The sequence below is a fragment of the Homarus americanus genome, unplaced genomic scaffold (assembly GCF_018991925.1).
Source record: "Homarus americanus isolate GMGI-L3 unplaced genomic scaffold, GMGI_Hamer_2.0 scaffold50281, whole genome shotgun sequence".
Taxonomy (NCBI): Eukaryota; Metazoa; Arthropoda; class Malacostraca; order Decapoda; family Nephropidae; genus Homarus; species Homarus americanus.
Window position 1 is genome coordinate 3,671,467 of NW_024742338.1, and position 21,636 is coordinate 3,693,102.

Consider the following 21,636-nt stretch of genomic DNA (forward strand, 5'->3'; position numbering starts at 1 on the left):
TATTATTATTATTATTATTATTATTATTATTATTATTATTATTATTATTATTATTATTGTTGTTGTTGTTGTTGTTATTGTTGTGTTTATCGTTCTTCTCACTATAATTATTACTCTATATTATTCTTATCATTATTACCATTAACACTTGAAGCAGAAACGTTCACACGAGTTCAAAACTGTTTAGTGAGAGAGAGAAAGAGAGAGAATTACCTCCTAACCTTGGTCTAATAAACACCTCGGAGTCATCACGCTGTACCAGGACCTTAGTTGATCAGTGAGCAAAGTTGAACTACAATTGGCTGATCAGTTTGTGATGCTTTCTAGCTGAAGGACATATTACCTGAAAACACACACACACACACACACACACACACACACACTACTGAATCTCTCCTACCTGGTGTTCATTTCACCATAAATCTTCCTCTCTCCTTACACACGCAGTCATCTTATTACGTCACATTTATATCATCACCACGCCTTGACGTCATCACTACACCCTGCCGTCATCACCACGCCTTGACGTCATCACTACACCCTGACGTCATCACTACACCCTGACGTCACCACCACGCCTTGTCCTCAAAATATACAATCAGATTAATGTCCTTCGTTTAACGTTCCCAAAATATTTTAACCTTGATCTCCTTCTAATCAGTTCCCAATCACCCCACCAATCACCCCCCAATCACCCCCACCAATCACCCCCCAACAATCACCTCACCAGGGCCAGTAACCAGACTATTGATCTTACCTGTAATCTGTTCTTCATTACCCACCTGTTGTGTCGGTAATGTGAGTCAATTCTGTTCCTGCTGGTTTAGTTGATACGCACACACATACAGACATACACACATACACACACACACACACACACACACACACACACACACACGCTGGAAATATGTCGACGACTCCACCATTGGGATCAGCGTCAACAATTCTACTCCCAACTATACCGCCCTTCAGGATTTATTGAACAGTCTTCAAAACTGGGCCACCAACAACCATGTCACCATCAACCATACCAAGACCATGGTTATGCACATCAACCTCTCCTCCGACATTGTCCCACCTCCTTCCATTACTTTAGGTCCGAACACACTCCAGGTTGTAGATTCCACGAAGCTCCTCGGCGTCACCATAGACAACAAACTAAATTGGAAACCACACGTCAGTGAAGATGTCAAATCCTCCAGTTTCCGTCTCCACCTCCTCCGCCGACTCAAGTCCCTCGGAGTTCCTGCAAGGAGCTCCTCAGTGTTTACACAACATTCATACTCCCAAGCTCACCTATGCCTCCCCACCTGGTCTTCCTCCCTAAATGCCACACAACGTAAACACCTAGAAAAAGTGCAAAAGAGGGCATGCAAGATTATTCTCTCCCCTTCCTACTCCACTTATCAAGAAGCGCTCAACACACTGACCCTCTCGGCTCTCACTAACCATCACCACGACCTCATCTGCAAATTTGGTAAGAAGCTTCTACACCATCCTCGACACCGGCTCCTACTACCACCTGAGATCCTTAGCCTGAGAATTGCTGTTCGACACCACAACCGCATCCAGCCCATACGTGCACGAACTGATCGCTATAAGAACAGCCCAGTCCCAACCATTGTAAAAATTGTCAATAACTAGTAATAGACCAGTGTATTCACTCCCAGTAAATACTACTTCTTGCACTGTCACTATGTTGAAATGCCCTGTAGTTTGAGCTTTTCCCCATCTAGTTATTATATATCTTATTTGTGTCACTTATGTTACTTGTATATTATTTATAATTCGAAACCCATTCCCCAAATATGTTACTGTATATTTTCAGCCTTCTGGCTGCCAAGCTCTTTCAATAAACCGTTAATTATTATTATTATTATTATTATTATTATTATTATTATTATTATTATTATTATTATACATCACATCCTCTCCTCCTCCTCTTACTATTCTTCTTCGTCTTTTAAACCTCCCACTTTCACCTTCACCTCCTCCTCTTCCTTCTTCTTCTTCTTCTTCGTCTTCTTCTTCTTCCTTCTCCTCTTGTTTTTTCTTCCTCTTTCTCTTCATCCTTCTCCTCTTCCTCCTCTTCCTTCTGCCTCCTCCTCCTCCTCTAAGCCTTCACTAAGACTAACCATGTTTGGTAACACCACCGTGTCTTAAGCCTCTTCTCTGAGTCTTAAGTCTTATTAACGAGTCTTTGGTCTTTTCTCCCTCTCCTCCTCCCTATCGTCCTCCTTCTATTCCTCCTCCCTCTCCTCCTTCCTCCTGTTTTTCCCCTTCTCTTCCTCCTTCTATCTATCTGGCTTTGGATCACCGTAAACTAACCTAACCTAACCTGAGCTAACCCTTTCAGATAGCGTTAGGGTATATAGTCATCAGGTGAAATAAGCTGTAGGGGTTCTATTCTTCAGGTGATCCCTCGCTTCCTCACACACACACACACACACACACACACACACACACACACACACACACAGGGGGTAAGGTCGTGAAGAAACACGCAATTGACCTCTTTAACTACTGCCAAGCTGTTGAGGGGTGTGTGAGGCATGACCCGGTGATGCTTAACCTCTGCTGAAACTGACAATTGTTCCTCTGATACAAAACTGTCTCGTTGGCCTCAGGGTACACAGGGGGGGTGGTGTGAAAGGGGATGGGTGAGGGTGAGAGTGGGGAAGGAGAGGGATGGGTGAGGTAAGGGGTGGAGTGGATGAGGTGGGTGTTGGAGGGGTGGGAGTGGGTGTGGGGTGGTGGTGATGAGGTTGGAGGAGGAGGAGGTGGAGGTGGGGGGATGAGGGTGGGTGGGGGAGGGTTGAGGGTGGGTAAGGGGAGGAGGGTTGATTGCTACAGATGATCCAGATGATTTAGTTAATTGAAATTGGGGTGAGGTAGTGAAGTCAAAGGTGCAGGTCGCCATTGTGGTTGTCTCTCTAAGTTGTGTGTGACTCGTGTGAAGTGGTGAGGAGAGAGAGAGAGAGAGAGAGAGAGAGAGAGAGTGTTGTGTGTGTTTAAGTGTCGTTAAGTGTTATATGGTGTAGGTTGTTAGATGTTGCGGTGTGTGTGTGTGTGTGTGTGTGTGTGTGTGTGTGTGTGTGTGTGTGTGTGTGTCTTACAGTACGTGTTATAGGTTACGGTCAGCACTGCTTTTTTTAAGATCCCTACACCACGTTGATAAGACTGATGCTGGGCTGACAGGAATCTTCGTCATTGTCAGCAGAGTCAGGTCACAGGGGATTTTGGCGGCGATTATAAGAATTTCTGGGCGTTCAATTCAGGTAAGATTCTGTGATCGTGGATGTTGTGTTGTGTTGCGTTGTGTTGTGTTGTGCTGTGTTAGATGACTGACTATATGGGTCTTGGCGTCAGTTATTTAAAGATCTTAAGATAAGTTTTTACCCCTAACTGGTGATGTGAGAACGTGTTTGTCTGTCTCACTTAGGTTAGGTTAGGTTAGGTTAGGTTAGGTTAGATTAGGTTAGGTTAGGTTAGGTTATATTAGGTAATGTTATGGTAGGTTTGTTAGGTTAGATTATATTAGACTCGATAAAATGCAGTTTATTAGAAAGGTAACGTACTGTATTTCTTAAGAAAACACGTAGCGATATTATTTTTTGACACTGAAATGGAAAATTTTAAATACTCGTAAACCAGAATACAATATATTCGCTGTTAAAATCTTCACAAAAACCCGACAATCAAAACATAACCATTATTGTTTTCATTTCTTAAGACTTATCACCGAGTATCTGGCAAACTGCTTCAGGTTCTATAGTCTTCAGTAAATCAGTTCCGTCGAGCAGATTAAGACGGCCTCCTGAATCCCCCAGACGATGCTGACGAAGTATAGTGATCCCCCCGCGAGGCAACAGTACAATAGGGGGCGGAGAGGGAAGGGGGTAAGGGTAGGAGGGGAAGGGGGTGGGAGAGGGGAGGGGGGGAGAGGGGAGGGGAGGGACGGGGAGGTAATCACATCCTTGAGACACCTACAAAGAATATACTGTGTCTATGTCCAATGAGCAGTTAAAGCCTAGAGATAGTTTGAACAGTTAGCCCTTGTTAGAAAGATGGATTCATAGACTGTTGCTCCCTCCTAGTTATTATTATTATTATTATTATTATTATTATTATTATTATTATAAGTACAAGGCTGGTGGTCTTGTTTTAGTGGGTTAAACTATTGTGGGTGTGATTGTACAGAGTTGGGTCAGTTGTTCGTTTAATTCCGCTTCAGTTACTTCACCAACACACACCACTATCAGCACCAATATACACCAACACCATTAACACAGTACCATCATCATCACCAACACATCACCATCACCATTTCACCACTATCACCACCACTATCACCAACACATCACCATCCCAACACCTCCCGGCAGCCCAGGTGAGGGAGGAAGGATCATCACATTTTCAACAAATCAGAGCAGCTCGACTGAGGGACAAGGCTGCAGGTAAGTACTTCACCATTAAGTCTTTGATGACCTTGCTAGCGGCGCCTCCGTCAGCACCCACCTCTGAGACTCTACCTTCACTGGTATATAAGAGAGAGAGTGAGAGGGTGAGGGTGTGCATTCACTCCCTCCCCTCACTCCTTGTAACACCCCCAACCATGGTTATACGCAGGGTAAGTAGTGTTATAGTGTAGAGATCAAGTGTTATTCATCTCCCCAAGTGTTGGTAGAGCAAGTGTGTGTCATGTAAGTTAACCAAGATGTATGAGTGTAATACCTCGTGGTCGTCAGGTACACACACCACAACTAACAGTGAACATGTGGTAATAGTCAGGTGATAAATACAGGAAGTTAATATACTCAGTAATAATGAAATAATAATTCAGTTTAGATATTAACCCCGTGTTGTGGTCAGTAATTGTTGTCCACTGCCTCAGCTGACACAACACACCTGCTGGAAGACTGGAACACAACCACACACTCACTCACACTCTGCGTTAGAGGGTCTTCCTCAAAAAACTTCGCAATACGTAAGTCAAGGATCCTTATAGAGAGCCTGGAGGATCCTTATAGAGAGCCTGGAGGATCTATTATTAGGATCCAGTGTTTCAAAGATCGTACATCACCTCCTCAACACTGGTAATAATAACAATAATCTTCCTTGAGTAGTGTAACTGTTATGATAAGGTTGTGTTACTGCTAGAGGTATTAATACGTTCATTAGTATCAGTTTCCACAACACAACTGTAACAACAATCTAGTGTTTGGTTGTGGTTTCACTGTGTTGTATTAACTCCGTTTTGTTTGGTGTCGTAACTTAAGTAATCATAAGGATTAACATTGTGATTCCAAACCTTGGCTTAACCTCTTGTGTTTGAAGTAATGTTACATGTGCTGTAATGTTGTTGGTGTCAGTAATAGATGAAGGTCGATCAAGACTAGATTAAAATCCTCTGTTAACATTATCAGCACACGTCACCATCATCACTATGTCACTATATAGAGCAGATAACTTCTCCCAAAAGTCCGCAGCTCAGTCAGTCAGTTAGGGTGGGGACTCAGAGGCGGATAACACACTTAAAACTAACTAACCACAGTGATGGAAGGTGACATCTCTTACGACAGATTCTGATGGCTGTGTGCCTGGTGAGTGTGGTGGTGGCCCGCCCGGACCGCCCAGCCCCCGCCGGCTACGGCTACCCCGTCCCCGACCATCCCCTCGCCTACACCCCGCCCCCTCCAGAATACAGGACCCCAGAACCATCCTACAGGGCCCCCGAACCTACATACGAGGCTCCTGCCCCATCCTACAGGGCCCCCGAACCTTCGTACGAGGCTCCTGCACCATCCTACAAGGCCCCTGAACCAACATACTCCGCCCCAGCTACATCCTACAAGGCCCCTGAACCAACATACTCCGCTCCAGCCACATCCTACAAGGCTCCTGAACCAACATACTCCGCCCCAGCCACATCCTACAAGGCCCTAGACCAACATACTCGCTCCTGCTACATCCTACAAGGCCCTGAACCAACATACTCCACGCCCAGCCTACATCCTACAAGGCCCTGAACCAGCATACTCACTCCAGCCCACATCCCCTACAGGCTCTGTTGCCTCGCTCCTGCTACATCCTACAAGGCCCTGAACCAACATACTCCGCTCTCTGCTACATCCTACAAAGGCCCCTGAACCAACATACTCACCCCAGCTACATCCTGCAAAGGCCCCTGAACCAACATACTCACGCCCCAGCTACATCCCCTCTACAAGAGCCCTGAACCAACATACTCACTCAGCCCCTCCTACAAGGCCCCTGAACCAACATACTCCGCCCCAGCTACATCCTACAAGGCCCCTGAACCAACATACTCCGCTCCAGCCACATCCTACAAGGCCCCTGAACCAACATACTCCGCCCCAGCCACATCCTACAAGGCCCCTGAACCAACATACTCCGCCCCAGCCACATCCTACAAGGCCCCTGAACCAACATACTCCGCCCCAGCCACATCCTACAAGGCCCCTGAACCAACATACTCCGCCCCAGCCACATCCTACAAGGCCCTGAACCCAGCATGCTCCGCCCCAGCCCACATCCTACAGGCCCTGAACCAGCCTCCGCCCAGCCACCCTGCAAGGCCCTGAACCAACTTGTCTCACGCCCAGCCACATCCTACAAGGCCCCTGAACCAACATACTCCGCCCCAGCCACAAGGCCCCTGAACCAACATACTCCGCCCCAGCCACATCCTACAAGGCCCCTGAACCAACATACTCCGCCCCAGCCACATCCTACAAGGCTCCTGAACCAACATACTCCGCTCCCGCCACATCCTACAAGGCCCCTGAACCAACATACTCCGCCCCAGCCACATCCTACAAGGCTCCTGAACCAACATACTCCGCCCCAGCCACATCCTACAAGGCTCCTGAACCAACATATGAGGTAGGTAGAAGTTGTGTATTTGAGGGGTCCATCTCCCCTGACAAGTTAAACACGTGTTAGAGTAGTTGTGTACTTAGATCACACAACTGAACCATAAGTAAAGCTCCATTATTTTCCTCTTTATGTGAGCTAGACTCTGGGTTATGTAGTGATCCAGACCGTGAAGAGTCGTCGTCAGATGAGGATTTGTCTGGATCAGGTTCCCAAGTAAACAAACTGTACATATGTGGTGATAAGTCATATTTCCCTTGTGTTTGTTTCTGGTGACACGAGTTTGACACATACAAGTACATGATGGTGTAGTTAAGATGCTAACTTAACATTACCTTCCAGAAGGGGATGCCGTTCGACTTCGCGTACAACGTTGTGGATCACTACAGCGGCAACGACTACGCCCACAACGCCATCTCTGACGGTAGTGTTGTGAACGGTGAGTACCGCGTCGTGCTGCCTGATGGCCGCACTCAGCTCGTCACCTACACGGCCGATGACTACAACGGCTACGTGGCCGAGGTCACGTACGAGGGTGAGGCCCAGTACCCAGAGCCCCAGTCCTATGGCACCCCTGCCCCAGCCCGGTCCTATGGCACCCCTGCCCCAGCCCGGTCCTATGGCACCCCTGCCCCAGCCCGGTCCTATGGCACCCCTGCCCCAGCCCGGTCCTATGGCACCTGCCCCCAGCCCAGTCTATGGCACCTGCCCAGCCTACAATCCCCATCCCCAACTTATGGCACCCCAGCCCGACATTCAAACCTCATTGCAACTTATAGCACCCCTGCCCCAACCTACGACACCTGCCCCCATCCTACAGCCCCCTGCCCCCATCCTGCAGCCCCCTGCCCCCATCCTACAGCCCTCCTGCCCCATCCTACAGCTCTCCTGCACCGACCTATGAAGCACCATCTTCTTTTTACGGAACTCCTAGCCACTAAATGCTCTTAAACAAACTGAATGCTAATTTATGTCGAATAGAGTTTACATTATGACGAATATATTTATTATACTTATGAAATAAAAATCAGATTATTCAAGTGTCTTTCAAAATCCTTCTCTGGAAACTTGTCTGGTGTGGATCACAGTGCTACGGTGTCTCCGAATTTCTGGAAGTAAAACAAGAATTCTAAAAGTGCAAAATCCGACCTCGACTCGATTAATGCAAGATGCTGTGGAGTTTGAAGCTTCGGGTAAATATTTGGGGTTGAGGACACAACACTCGTCTACTACCCTAAGAGTCACTGGTTCGCACCCACTGTGAGAGGTTACCTATTTTTATAGTTAAGGAAGTGAAGGTGATAAGAGTGCAAGGCCGGCAACACTTCTTTCATGTGTGCCGAGGCTTAGTGTTCAGTGTACTGTGTCTGCACCGCCTGCAACTATGGAACCACTTTTAACTTGTCTCTCGAGTGGACCAGAGATCGTCCACGTAGATCATCGTGTGTTTGTATTGAGAGGCTCGTGTAATGTGTTGAAACTTGGAGAATCTTCATGTAAAGTTTAGTAACTCCCACACACCCATCACCCAGTCCCCACACGGCCATCACCCAGTCCCCACACACCCATCACCCAGTCCCCACACACCCATCACCCAGTCCCCACACGGCCATCACCCAGTCCCCACACACCCATCACCCAGTCCCCACACACCCATCACCCAGTCCCCACACACCCATCACCCAGTCCCCACACACCCATCACCCAGTCCCCACACACCCACTATCACCAGTCCCCACCATAAAGCACTATATTATCTAAACAGAGGTCAACAAGAATCAGCCGAAGAAACATTAGCGCGGTTGGACGTGGTCTACCCTGAGCATATACAGTATATTCTCACACTATATCATACTGTTAGGGGAATACTTTTTACTAAGAGACCAAGTGATAATACTAATAAAACACATTGATGCTGTGAAATTCATTATTCTTGATGGTGATGGTTTGACCTTGTAGTAACCGAAAGTGACAGTACTAACGAGGTAATAATATGCACGGCAGCGGTGACTTGTGATGGGGAGAGAAAATTCCTCGAAAAATTTTCAATCAATCTGAACCAGTCACAAGAACAACAACAACAACAATAATATTCCTATAATGAATAAATTTCAAGGTCATAATAGAAAGTTATGTTACGATATTGTATGATAACTTATTGAACTAGACTAAGACATGGAAGGTGAAATCAAGATGAGGTGCTAATCTTCAGGTGCTCCTAGAATACCTGGCCAGAGACACCATTATATAGCTAATATTGAGTTATAGTTTTGATGGTAATTTCTGTTCCTATAACTTATATTTCATTGTCTATTATTATTATTATTATTATTATTATTATTATTATTATTATTATTATTATTATTATTATTATTATTATTATTATTGTTATTGGCCAGAACAGTAATTCCTGTATAACCTTGTGTATATGGTGGGGGTCGTGTGTGGGGGGACTATCTGGAGGGAGACACACATACATACACAAAGACTGGCCTGAGGGTGGGTGACCTGTCTATAGAGCTACACGACGCTTGTCACGTCAACACCAGCAGCTGCTCCTTTCATACTGCACTGTATTACCGAGAAGACCGGACAATTCGCCAACTGCACTGGCTAACCATTACCCCGGAATACGAGTCTCAAGTCGATTAACTTCCAGGTCCCCAATTACTGCTTGGTGGACAGTCAAGTGGCGTAAAGAAACTTGCCCTTAGTTTCACCCTGCCCGGATTCACTTGCTTGAGAGGCGAATATGTTGACCAGTACACCATAGGTTGCCACAAACACACACACACACACACACACACACACACACACACACACACACACACACACACGGTGACTCAGCCTCTACCCTTCCCCTATACTTAGCTAAAACTTGCCGTGAACTTTGACAGGGGAGAATATTGACACATTTCAGATTGCTAAAATTGTCTTTTTTACCCGATGACTTACGACCCAGAGGTTAGGTGAGACGTAACTCGGTACTGTGATCAACAGGAATTTGCTCTCAAGCATTTTGGTGAGAATATTGTTATTATAGATGATAGGAAAGTGTGCTTGTGTAGTGTGTGTGTGTGTTAACAGAGGGGGGAGCGGTGTAATAAACAAGAATGATGTTATGGTTTGACTCACACCATCATGGACAAGTAAAGAAAGAATTACAAGAGAGATCATTGGTGTTTGTTGATGTTGGACCAGTGTGATGGACGAGGTCTGTGTGTGCTCCTTAACTCGTCACGCTAAATACTGATGATCGCCAATTAGGCCCTAAAAAGCAACTAAAGTTTTTGCAAAAACGGAAAACTTTATTTTTATTGCTATAACTCAATAAGAATCAATTTGCATATAGTACAATTTGCTGTTTCTTTGTAGACGTCGTTTACTGTCATAAAGTAACATTTTACCTAAAGTAGAGGTTAGGTTAGGTTTTGCATGAAACAATTCATTAGTATGTATTTTATGATCTACGCAGTATATGGTGGTTTGTAGAGGTCAAAAGTTAAAAAATCCCGATATATATATATATATATATATATATATATATATATATATATATATATATATATATATATATATATATATATATATATATATATATATATACAGAGCTGCAGTGATCGCCCCGCGGGGCAGGTGTGTAATAGAGCGCCTCGGCCCGGGGCAGTGTTCTGTGGTCGCTTGTGGTGTGGTGGTGAAGATCACTCGGCGCTGTAATGGATGAACAGTAACAGTCGTACACCTCGTGAGGCAACACTCGCCATACGTCCTTCATAAAGTTTCATTATATCACTTTTGTGGCAAAGAAAATCTTAAGTGTATCTGTCTGTTTATATAATTGTTTGTTATGTCTCATTATCTATATTATTGTTTACTTATCTAAGTATTTGTTTACCTCCCCATGTCAACCAGTCTACAGTTTATATCAATATGCATGTCTGTCTGTGTCTGTCTACATCATTATCTTTACTGTATGTATCTGTAGTTAAGGTCATCAATACATACTGTGTGGTGGTGGTCCAGTGTGTGGTGATGGACCGGTGTGTGTGTGTGTGGTGGTGGTCCAGTGTGTGGTGATGGACCGGTGTGTGTGTGTATGTGTGTGGGTCAGTGTGGTGATGGACCGGTGTGTGTGTGTGTGTGTTGTCGGTCAATTAATGTCCCAGTGTTCAGACCGAGGTATTGTGTGTGTCGTAGTGGTGGTCCAGTATGTAGTGATGGACCGGTGTGTGTGTGTGGTGGTGGTCAGAGTGTGTGGTGGTGGACCACGGTGTGTGTGTGTCGGTCCTTACTAAAATTCAGGTAGAAAAAATAACCTGGAGGACAGATTGATGTATTTTCCTCTCGTCCACTCCCGGAAGTCAGCTAGCCACGACTCGACCTTTCTTTCCCACTCTCTCCCTCTCACTCTCAATCCCTCTCACTCCCTCATACACTCCCTCTTACTCCCAATCCCTCTCACTCCCTCTCACACTCCCACACTCCCTCTCTCTCTCATCGCCATTTAATACCTGCTTGGCCACATTAGACGTACCTGGCGCTGGCTGCTTCCCCTCACCTGTAATTAAGACGAGTTAAGATCATCATTATCTCAAGGCCGATAACATCACCTAGTGTGTGTGTGTGTGTGTGTGTGTGTGTTTTCATCATATAAATATCAGGGCTGTGGAGTCGGAGTCGGAGTCGGAGTCGGAGTCGAGGAGTCGGAGGAAATTTCGGCTTGTGGAGTCGGAGTCGGAGTCGGTAAAATTGTCCAGACTCCGACTCCGACTCCGACTGAAGCTATTCTGTTCCTAAGAACAAATATATGAACTCAGGCATATTCATTGCAGTGATTCCACTGATCCCACTAATTTTCTTAAATTATTAAAAGAATTTATTTCCATTTTATAAGCATTATTATGAATTTATTGTAGCAGGCACAGTATAGCACTATAATTTTGGACGATAGTCTCTTCTTTACCATTTGAAATTTTGAATTATATCAAATTTTGTTTCTTTGAAAACTGCACAGAAGCTCTCAGCTGCAAAATAATTAGCTACAACCTGTTTTGGGTGAGATTAAGGCAAATTTAATTTAATAACTTAATCATGTAAGGTTTATCCATTTTCCTTAATAAGGTATTCATTTCTTTAATGTACATAAATATATAACTTTACTTTAAAAGGAATTGTGGGATCATCATTTAGATCCACATCAGATTATGAGCTTAAACAAAATTCATATGCTGAGATCGAACTTTTAGATATACATGTAAATGGTGTTTTCTAGTTAATATCTTGAATTCTTAATAAATTTATTTTTCTTTTGATTGAAACTTTGAAAGTCAAGCCTATCATCTTTTTGTAGTTCTTAAATATCGTCCAGATCATTAATAAAGCTGTAGCAGTATAGCCTCGGTGTTTTACTTTTTACCTATGCAGGTTACAACATACAAATTACAATTAGGATGGTAGAAATAGTTGTTACAAATAGGCCAAGGAGTCGGAGTCGGAGTCGGAGTCGGAAGCATAAAAATTTGAGGAGTCGGAGTCGGAGTCGGAGTCGAAGGTTTTGTCTTCGACTCCACAGCCCTGCATATAATACACAACAACAAGGAGACATGAGCGCATTTGAAACGAATATATTTAAACAGGACACGAACACAGGACACGAACACAGGACACGAACACAGGACACGAACACGGGACACGAACACAGGACACGAACACAGGACACGAACACAGGACACGAACACAGGACACGAACACAGGACACGAACACAGGACACGAACACAGGACACGAACACAGGACACGAACACAGGACATCACAAAATCCAACAGCCATATTAAAGGGACACCAAATTGGGGCCGCCATTAGGACACACTCTGAGGACTAATTTCTGGACATGTCTGGAGGAACCTTGAATAGGATATGAAAATGGACACCCAAAGGGGAAGAGAGAGAGAAAGAAGGAATAAAGGAGGAGAGATGAAATAAGGACACTCAAAATAGTTGCCCGGGAGTGTAGTAGTGAAGATGGAGTCGTGAGGTGTGTGTGTGTGTGTGTGTGTGTGTGTGTGTGTGTGTGTGTGTGTGTGTGTGTGTGTGTGTGTTACATATAAAAATAACTTAACCAAATCCCACAGACACAAACACACATGTACATATACACATAATAACTCTTCCACACACACAAACATAGACACCAAAAATCTACACACACACACACACACACACACACACACACACACACACACACACACACACGCACCACATCATAGGCAGCTGTGACCTCGCCCTATATAAGTGTGGCACTTTCCAAAGATCGGGCAAGAGGTGCCTCACCCACCACCCAGTGCCATACACCAGTGCCATAACCAGGTGCCACTTACACACAGTGTCACCACTACCCAGGTGCCCACACCACTAGTGCCACTTACACCACCAGTGCCACTTACACACAGTGCCACTTACACCACACCCAGTGTCACTTACACCACCCAGCGCGCCACCCGCAGTGCCGCCGCACCACTCGGTGCCACCCGCACCACAGTGCCACCCACCACAGTGCCACTTGCACCACCAGTGCTTCCATAACACCACTCGGTGCCGCCCACCACCCAGTGCCATACACCGCAGTGCCACCCACCACAGTACCGCCACACCACCCAGTGCCACTTACACCACCCAGTGCCACCCACCGCAGTGCCACTAACACCACCCAGTGCCGCCACCACCAGTGCACTAACCGCAGTGCACTTACCACCCAGTGCCACTTACCACCCAGTCCACTTACACCACCCAGTGCCTAACCACCCAGTGCCACCACGCACCAGTACCGCCCACCACCGTTTTGCCACCACAGTGCCGCACCACGGTACTAACCACCCAGTGCCACTTACACCACCCAGTGCCACTTACACTAGACGTACAGCCACAGACAACAGCCACTACAGGGTATAGGTCTGTGTGTGTCTCTCTTACGTGTCAGAGAAAGTGAGAGTTAGGAAAAGTATTATACAGATGACTCTCTTTCTTTCTCTCCTACCGGGTAACATGTTGAGAGAGAGAGAGAGAGAGAGAGAGAGAGAGAGAGAGAGAGAGAGGGGTGTTGTAAGTCATTATTAGTGTTCCAGGTGGTGTATTATACAGTACAGTATGGTGATGTATTATACAGTGTGGTGGTGCATTATACAGTATGGTGGTGTAACACAGGTAGAGACAGGTGAACAAAACAAACTTCAAAGCCTCTCAGTCTTCGGGGAGTCGTCAGGTGTGTGTTTCATGGGACGTAAACAATGACTCGGGACTCAAACTCTCCTACTGTACCCTACAATACTGCCGACATATTTTTCCTAACCTAACCTAACCTAACCTGGGGTGATTTAGCTGTGTGGTGAGGCAGGTCTCTCTCTCTCTCTCTCTCTCTCTCTCTCTCTCTCTCTCTCTCTCTCTCTCTCTCTCTCTCTCTCTCTCGTGTTTTCTTTAGTGTCGCCGAGAAATTCCTGTCAACTTTTCAGACCTGGGTGACACCATTGGGGCGTTATGATATGTTTACTCCGAGATAAGAACGCCAAACTAGTGGTGTGGGTGACTTCTATCTCAGCAGGTCACGGCCCGGTGTGTCACAGGTTGTTAGGGATAATCTTTGTGATGCATTTGTTTGGCTTTAACTCAACACACGGCATAAAAGACGAGTTATTAATGGTTCGTGCTGTTAGCCTTTCACCTGAAGAATCTGCATCTCACCTAACCTAACCTAACCTAACCTAACACTAACCTAACTTAACACTAACCTAACCAACACTAACCTAACCAACACTAACCTAACCAACACTAACCTAACCTAACCTAACCTAACCTAACACTAACCTAACCTAACACTAACCTAACCAACACTAACCTAACCTAACCTTATCCCCCTATCCAAAAAATGTTACTTTGGTTTTTCTTAAATAAGTAAAAAAAAAGTATATATATAAAAATTATGGCTCATTAACGCTGATACCAAAATAAATAAATTAATTCTTCCCAACCATACGTTAACTTTTTCCTTAACTGTACAGGGTGAGAGAAAGTATATAACTGGCTCACTTAAAGCAGTATCTTACAAAATGGCGTCAGAGTAGCGCAGAGACGTGACCGAAATTGGATATTGGGTGTTGGAAGCTTTTAAGTATTTGGGTAGAGTCTTAGTGTATGTCTCACCCCATTTTGTTAGGTGCATTACCCCATCCATCCACACACTACTCCTTCCATCCACACTATTCCTTACATCCACACACACCCCATCTACCCACACACCACTCCTTACATCCACACACTACCCCATCCACCCACACACTACCCCATTCAACCACACACCACCATATCCACCTACCCCACGTTCCTCCATCCACCTCATTCAACCACACACCACCATATCCACCTACCCCACGTTCCTCTATCCACCTCATTCAACCACAATACAGAAGCTCCTATCCACACGATACGTCAGTGAAGGGTGGAGAGGAGAGGCGGGGCCGAGTGTTGTTGTATCACACACACACACACACACACACACACACACACACACACATGGCAATGTATGTCGTAATAATAATAATAATAATAATAATAATAATAATAATAACAATAATAATAATAATAATAATAATAATAATAATAATAATGGGTGCCCCTCGTGTACGGTCCAAGGGCCACCTAGGCGTGAATTTGTTTAAGGTGTAGAAGCTGTCGCCAACACAACAACCACACCCTGAGTTAACGAGCTGCATGACCCAGTGTCAGGGAATTAGTCCGAGGAGACCGGACAACTCGCCAACTGCACTGGTTAACCATTACCCCGGAACACATACACAGACATAGATCCACACACAAATACACATACAGACACACAATACCTCGCGTGCTGCACCAAAACAAACAACACTCCAGGAAGTACAACAAAACACCGTCTGTCTCCCACACGTGTCAGTTCATTTACTTACAAAAAAAGAAAAAAAATCGATATTGAATTTGTGTCAAGTTGAGGTGACGTGTTGTCGTGTGGCCTGATACTGTACTGTCGTGTTATACTGTGACCTTCACCTAGACTGACACACTGACACTGATGCTGACGTTTACGCTGACACTGATGTTGACGCTGACATTGACATTGAAGCTTACACTGAAGCTGACGCTGAAACTGGTACTGATATTGAAGCTGAAGCTGACAGTAACGCTGTCACAAATCAAACCGCAGAGATTGGCTGACATTCATAGACAGACACATGTACAGGTAATAAGATATGTGCAGAGACAGACAGACAGACAGATAGACAGACACACCCACAGGTACACACACACACACACACACACACACACACACCGACAGAAAGACTGATATCTATACAGACTGACAGATAAAGACAGAAACAGACACACACACACAAATATAAATAGACACAGACACACAGACACACAGACACACACAGACATCCTTATTGTAGAGCAGAAATTCTCGTGCCATAATTTCGTCTTTTACGTCTGACCACAAAAACTGGTTTACCTGCTAAAACGTAATTAAGGGTGTGGAGTCGAACCCATGTCTTGTAGGTGTTGCAACGAGTCTTACCCATGCGTGCCACCAACCCACTGTGTACCCTAACCTAGTAACCTACCCCAACGTACCATAGACCCATTGTAACCTAACCTAACCTAACCTACCCCAACGTACCATAGACCCATTGTAACCTAACCTAACCTACGCCAACGTACCATAGACCCATTGTAACCTAACCTAACCTACCCCAACGTACCATAGACCCATTGTAACCTAACCTAACCTACCCCAACGTACCATAGACCCATTGTAACCTAACCTAACCTACCCCAACGTACCATAGACCCATTGTAACCCTAACTGCTTTCTTAGCTTTGCAGACCCGACAGCAACTAACCTAACCAACCCCAGCATTACCACTGGGCCATTGCCTTCACCTAACCTAACATACTTTCCTCGACCTTCAGGTATAAGCATGTAGTTGTTTCACCTGTTGCGTGTATTGATGCCTTAAATACCTGGCCGGCACACACACACACACACACACACACACACACACACACACACACACACACACACACACACACACACACTAGGTCGTGCCAAAGAGAGTTTTAGTCATCAATATACCAAGGCTAAGGTGGAATTTGTTCCATGACTCGAAACACACATTTGTACATTGGCTCCATACATGCAAGTGTTGTTCCATTATGTACAGAAGTTGTTCCATGATCAACAACAATTATATTTCCCTATAAAACTCTTTTGTTCCAAGAGCCAAAAGTAATGATTTATCCCACGTTCTGGTATAATTGTTCCATTCCACCAGTTATTCTCTTCTTAGATATAATTATCGAACCTAACTACAAGGGGGTAATTAACACAGGTAAACAACTACAAGGGGGGTAATTAAGACAGGTAAACAAGACGGTGAGAGAGACAGTACAGAGGCCTCACGTACCACACACTCTAACTGGAGGGGTTTACAAGCTAATATGTTGGTCTGTTTTAAAAGTGTGTGTGTGTGTGTGTGTGTGTGTGTGTGCTGGTTGGGGGCTAAGAGTAGGTGCTGTTGATGAAAGGTGATGATGATGATGGTGATGATGATGATGGTGATGATGGTGGTGGTGTGGTGGTGATACTGGTGATAGTGGTGGCCAAAATAGTAAACATTATCCATTTACAACCAGAGGATCAAATAACAATAATAACAAGTATAACATAGATCATTTATCACCACATTACACCATACAGGCCAGGATCACTGCACCATGGATCACCACATTACACCATACAGGCCAGGATCACGGCACCATGGATCACCACATTACACCATACAGGCCAGGATCACGGCACCATGGATCACCACATTACACCATACAGGCCAGAATCACGGCACCATGGATCACCACATTACCATACAGGCCCCAGGAATCACGGCACCATGGATCGCCACACTACACCGCCCAGACCAGGATCACGGCACCGCCGGATTACCACACTACAACATACCAGACCAGGATCACGGCACCATGGATCCACACATTACACCATACAGGCCAGGATCACTGCACCATGGATCACCACATTACACCATACAGGCCAGGATCACGGCACCATGGATCACCACATTACACCATACAGGCCAGGATCACGGCACCATGGATCACCACATTACACCATACAGGCCAGGATCACGGCACCATGGATCACCACACTACACCATACAGACCAGGATCACGGCACCATGGATTGCACTACACACCATACAGGCCAGGATCGGCACCATGGTTACCACACTACACCGCCTGAGCCAGGATCCGGCACCATGGATCACCACACTACACCGCCACGAACCGGGATCACGCTGTGGATCACCACACTACACTATACAAAGACCGGGTTTAAGCACCATGGATCGCCACTACACCATGCAGGCCAGGATCACGGCACCGCCGGATCGCCACACTACACCGCGTGGGAATCACGGCACCATGGATTCTCACACTACACCATACAGCCCAGGATCACGGCACCATGGATCACCACATTACACCATACAGGCCAGGATCACTGCACCATGGATCACCACATTACACCATACAGGCCAGGATCACGGCACCATGGATTACCACACTACACCATACAGACCAGGATTACGGCACCATGGATCACCACATTACACCATACAGGCCAGGATCACGGCACCATGGATCACCACAGTACACCATACAGACCAGGATTACGGCACCATGGATCAGTCACACCACCAAGGTTACCGAGAAGACCATTTTAGATCACAGACCGACCACAAGAGGGCGTGACAGCTCGTTATCGGCCACCTCTCTCTCTCTCTCAGTGTGTGTGTGTGTGTGTGTGTCGCCCTCGGAGTAACAATATAATTCTTGGGGTGACGTAGGAGACTAATGACGCCTTTACCAATGTTGAAGCTATGAACTACGTTTGTAACCTAACCAAACCTAATCTAACCAAACCTAACCTAACCAAACCTAACCAAACCTAACCAAACCTAACCTAACCTAACCTAACCAAACCAAACCTAACCAAACCAAACCTAACCAAACCAAACCTAACCTAACCAAACCTAATCTAACCAAACCTAACTTAAGACGTTTAAATATAAAGAAAATATATGTGGCCGTCCCGTGGTAGAAGAAGCTGTGAGGCCAACCATCTTAGAGACAACTTTGGTCAGGGTATTGAGGGGATGTAACGCCTCTTGTTTACATTTTTATCCTGGTTAATATTTGTGTGTGTAAATATGTCTCAGTAATCAATTATTTATCTACTTATATAATTGTGGAGATTAAGGAAACATATATACAGCAACATACAAAAAAAAAGGTAACTACCCATGATTAAAAATTATATTACTGTTCCTATTTTTATTAGTTCATATACAAGTGTTTTCTTGAGTCAGGTAAAGTGAGGAGTTCCGCGAGGCTCAGGTGTACCAGGGCTTAGTTCATGACGTCACACTTTTTAACCAATCACCCGTCAACGTCACCAACTTTTTAACCAATCACCCGTTAACGTCACCAATACTGTCAATCCGTCCACAGAGAATCGTATCTGCTGCTGTCAGTCATTTAGTATCGCAAGTACAGATTCAGACAAAAATGGTCTTTATTAACAGATCCTAAATGATACGAAACAACCTAAAATAAATATTCTCACCAAGGAACTCACCACCAGGTAACACAGACCAGGTGAGGAAGGCAGGTATAAACACATGACCTCACATGTCACTAATGAGAAGTGTGACCCTCAGCGGGCGTGGTCACCGTGCACAAGTGGGGCTATATAAGACACGCTCACTCTCACTTCTTCAGCAGACAGTCATGAACTCTAAGGTGAGCACTACTGAACACTCTCACATAACATTATATATATAGTGTATTAGTGAACACTTTGGCTGAACATGTTGTAACTTTCTTCCTGCAGGTATACGTCATCTGGTGTCTAGTGGGTGTGGTGGTGGCCCACCCGGACCGTCCAACCCCCGCTGGCTACGGCTACTCCGCCCCCGACCATCCCCTCACCTACACCCCGCCCCCTCCAGCTTACAAGGCCCCAGAACCTACCTATGAGGCCCCTACTCCATCCTACAGGGCCCCTGCACCATCCTACAAGGCCCCAGAACCTACCTATGAGGCCCCTTCACCATCCTACAAAGCCCCAGAACCTACCTATAAGGCCCCTGCACCATCCTACAAGGCCCCTACTCCATCATACAGGGCCCCTGCACCATCCTACAAGGCCCCAGAACCTACCTATAGGGCCTGCGCCATCACAAAACTCTACACCCATCCTACAAGGCCCCTACTCCATCTACAAGGCCCCAGAACCTACCTACTCAGGCCCCTGCCATCCTACAAAGCTCCTGCACCATCCTACAAGGCCCCTGCACCATCCTACAAGGCCCCTACTCCATCCTACAAAGCTCCTGCACCATCCTACAAGGCTCCTGCACCGTCCTACGAAGCTCCGTCATACGAAGTAAGTAAATACCTTTCCATACATTCATAAAAGGTGAAGTAAATGTTTAGGTTAGTCACCAAACGTGAGCCTTATGTGATCATCTTCAACTGTATGATGGTGTAGTTAAGATGCTAACTTAACATTACCTTCCAGAAGGGGATGCCGTTCGACTTCGTGTACAACGTTGTGGATCACTACAGCGGCAACGACTACGCCCACAACGCCATCTCTGACGGTAGTGTTGTGAACGGTGAGTACCGCGTCGTGCTGCCTGATGGCCGCACTCAGCTCGTCACCTACACGGCCGATGACTACAACGGCTACGTGGCCGAGGTCACGTACGAGGGTGAGGCCCAGTACCCAGAGCCCCAGTCCTATGGCACCCCTGCCCCAGCCCGGTCCTATGGCACCCCTGCCCCAGCCCGGTCCTATGGCACCCTTGCCCCAGCCCGGTCCTATGGCACCCCTGCCCCAGCCCGGTCCTATGGCACCCCTGCCCCAGCCCGGTCCTATGGCACTCCTGCCCCAGCCCGGTCCTATGGCACCCCTGCCCCAGCCTACTCTGCCCAACACGGTCCTATGGCACCCCTGCCCCAGCCCGGTCCTATGGCACCCCTGCCCCAGCCCGGTCTATGGCACCCCTGCCCCAGCCCGGTCCTGGCACCTGCCCCAGCCAGTCCTATGGCACCCCTGCCCCAGCCCGGTCCTGGCACTCCTGCCCCAGCCGGTCCTATAGCACCTGCCCCAGCGGTCTATAGCACCCCTGCCCCAGCCTACTCTGCCCCAACACGGTCCTATGGCACTCCTGCGCCCACTTATGGCACCCCTTCGCCCACTTATGGCACCCCTGCCCAGACTTATGGCACCCCTGCCCAGACTTATGAGAAACCGTCGTCACTTTATGGCGCACCAAGCCACTAACTGGGAGGCCATAAGGACCTGTACGTGTACTGTAATTTATTAGTTATAATCTGCTAGAATATATGAATCAACTTCCAGTGTTGTATATTTTGACATCACCTCCTGACTGATGGACGATCTTGGTCATGAGAAGTTATCGTCTGTTTCTCTCTCCAACTTTATCTTTCGTGCTGGTCACATCTGAGTCTTCTTTCTCTTAATGTTTCTTGTTACTTTGTTCGTGTGGGACTTTTAATAAAACTTTACTCAGCCTTAAAGAAGAATTTGTTTTCGAAAGTCACTCGAAA

The 21,636-nt window shown here is 46.2% G+C and overlaps 1 protein-coding gene across 1 annotated transcript; it reads left to right on the forward strand.

Moving 5' to 3' along the window:
• The first annotated feature begins 4,562 nt into the window (after positions 1 to 4,562).
• LOC121876761 lies at positions 4,563 to 21,426 on the forward strand. Its single transcript, XM_042382132.1, is given in 13 exon segments — positions 4,563 to 4,630; positions 5,583 to 5,939; positions 6,270 to 6,521; positions 6,641 to 6,667; positions 6,670 to 6,906; positions 7,240 to 7,556; positions 7,606 to 7,787; positions 17,681 to 18,746; positions 19,719 to 19,800; positions 19,892 to 20,227; positions 20,348 to 20,446; positions 20,582 to 21,059; positions 21,181 to 21,426. Coding segments are annotated over 13 exon segments (3,660 nt in total). The 5' UTR covers positions 4,563 to 4,615; the 3' UTR covers positions 21,393 to 21,426.
• The last annotated feature ends 210 nt before the right edge of the window (positions 21,427 to 21,636 follow it).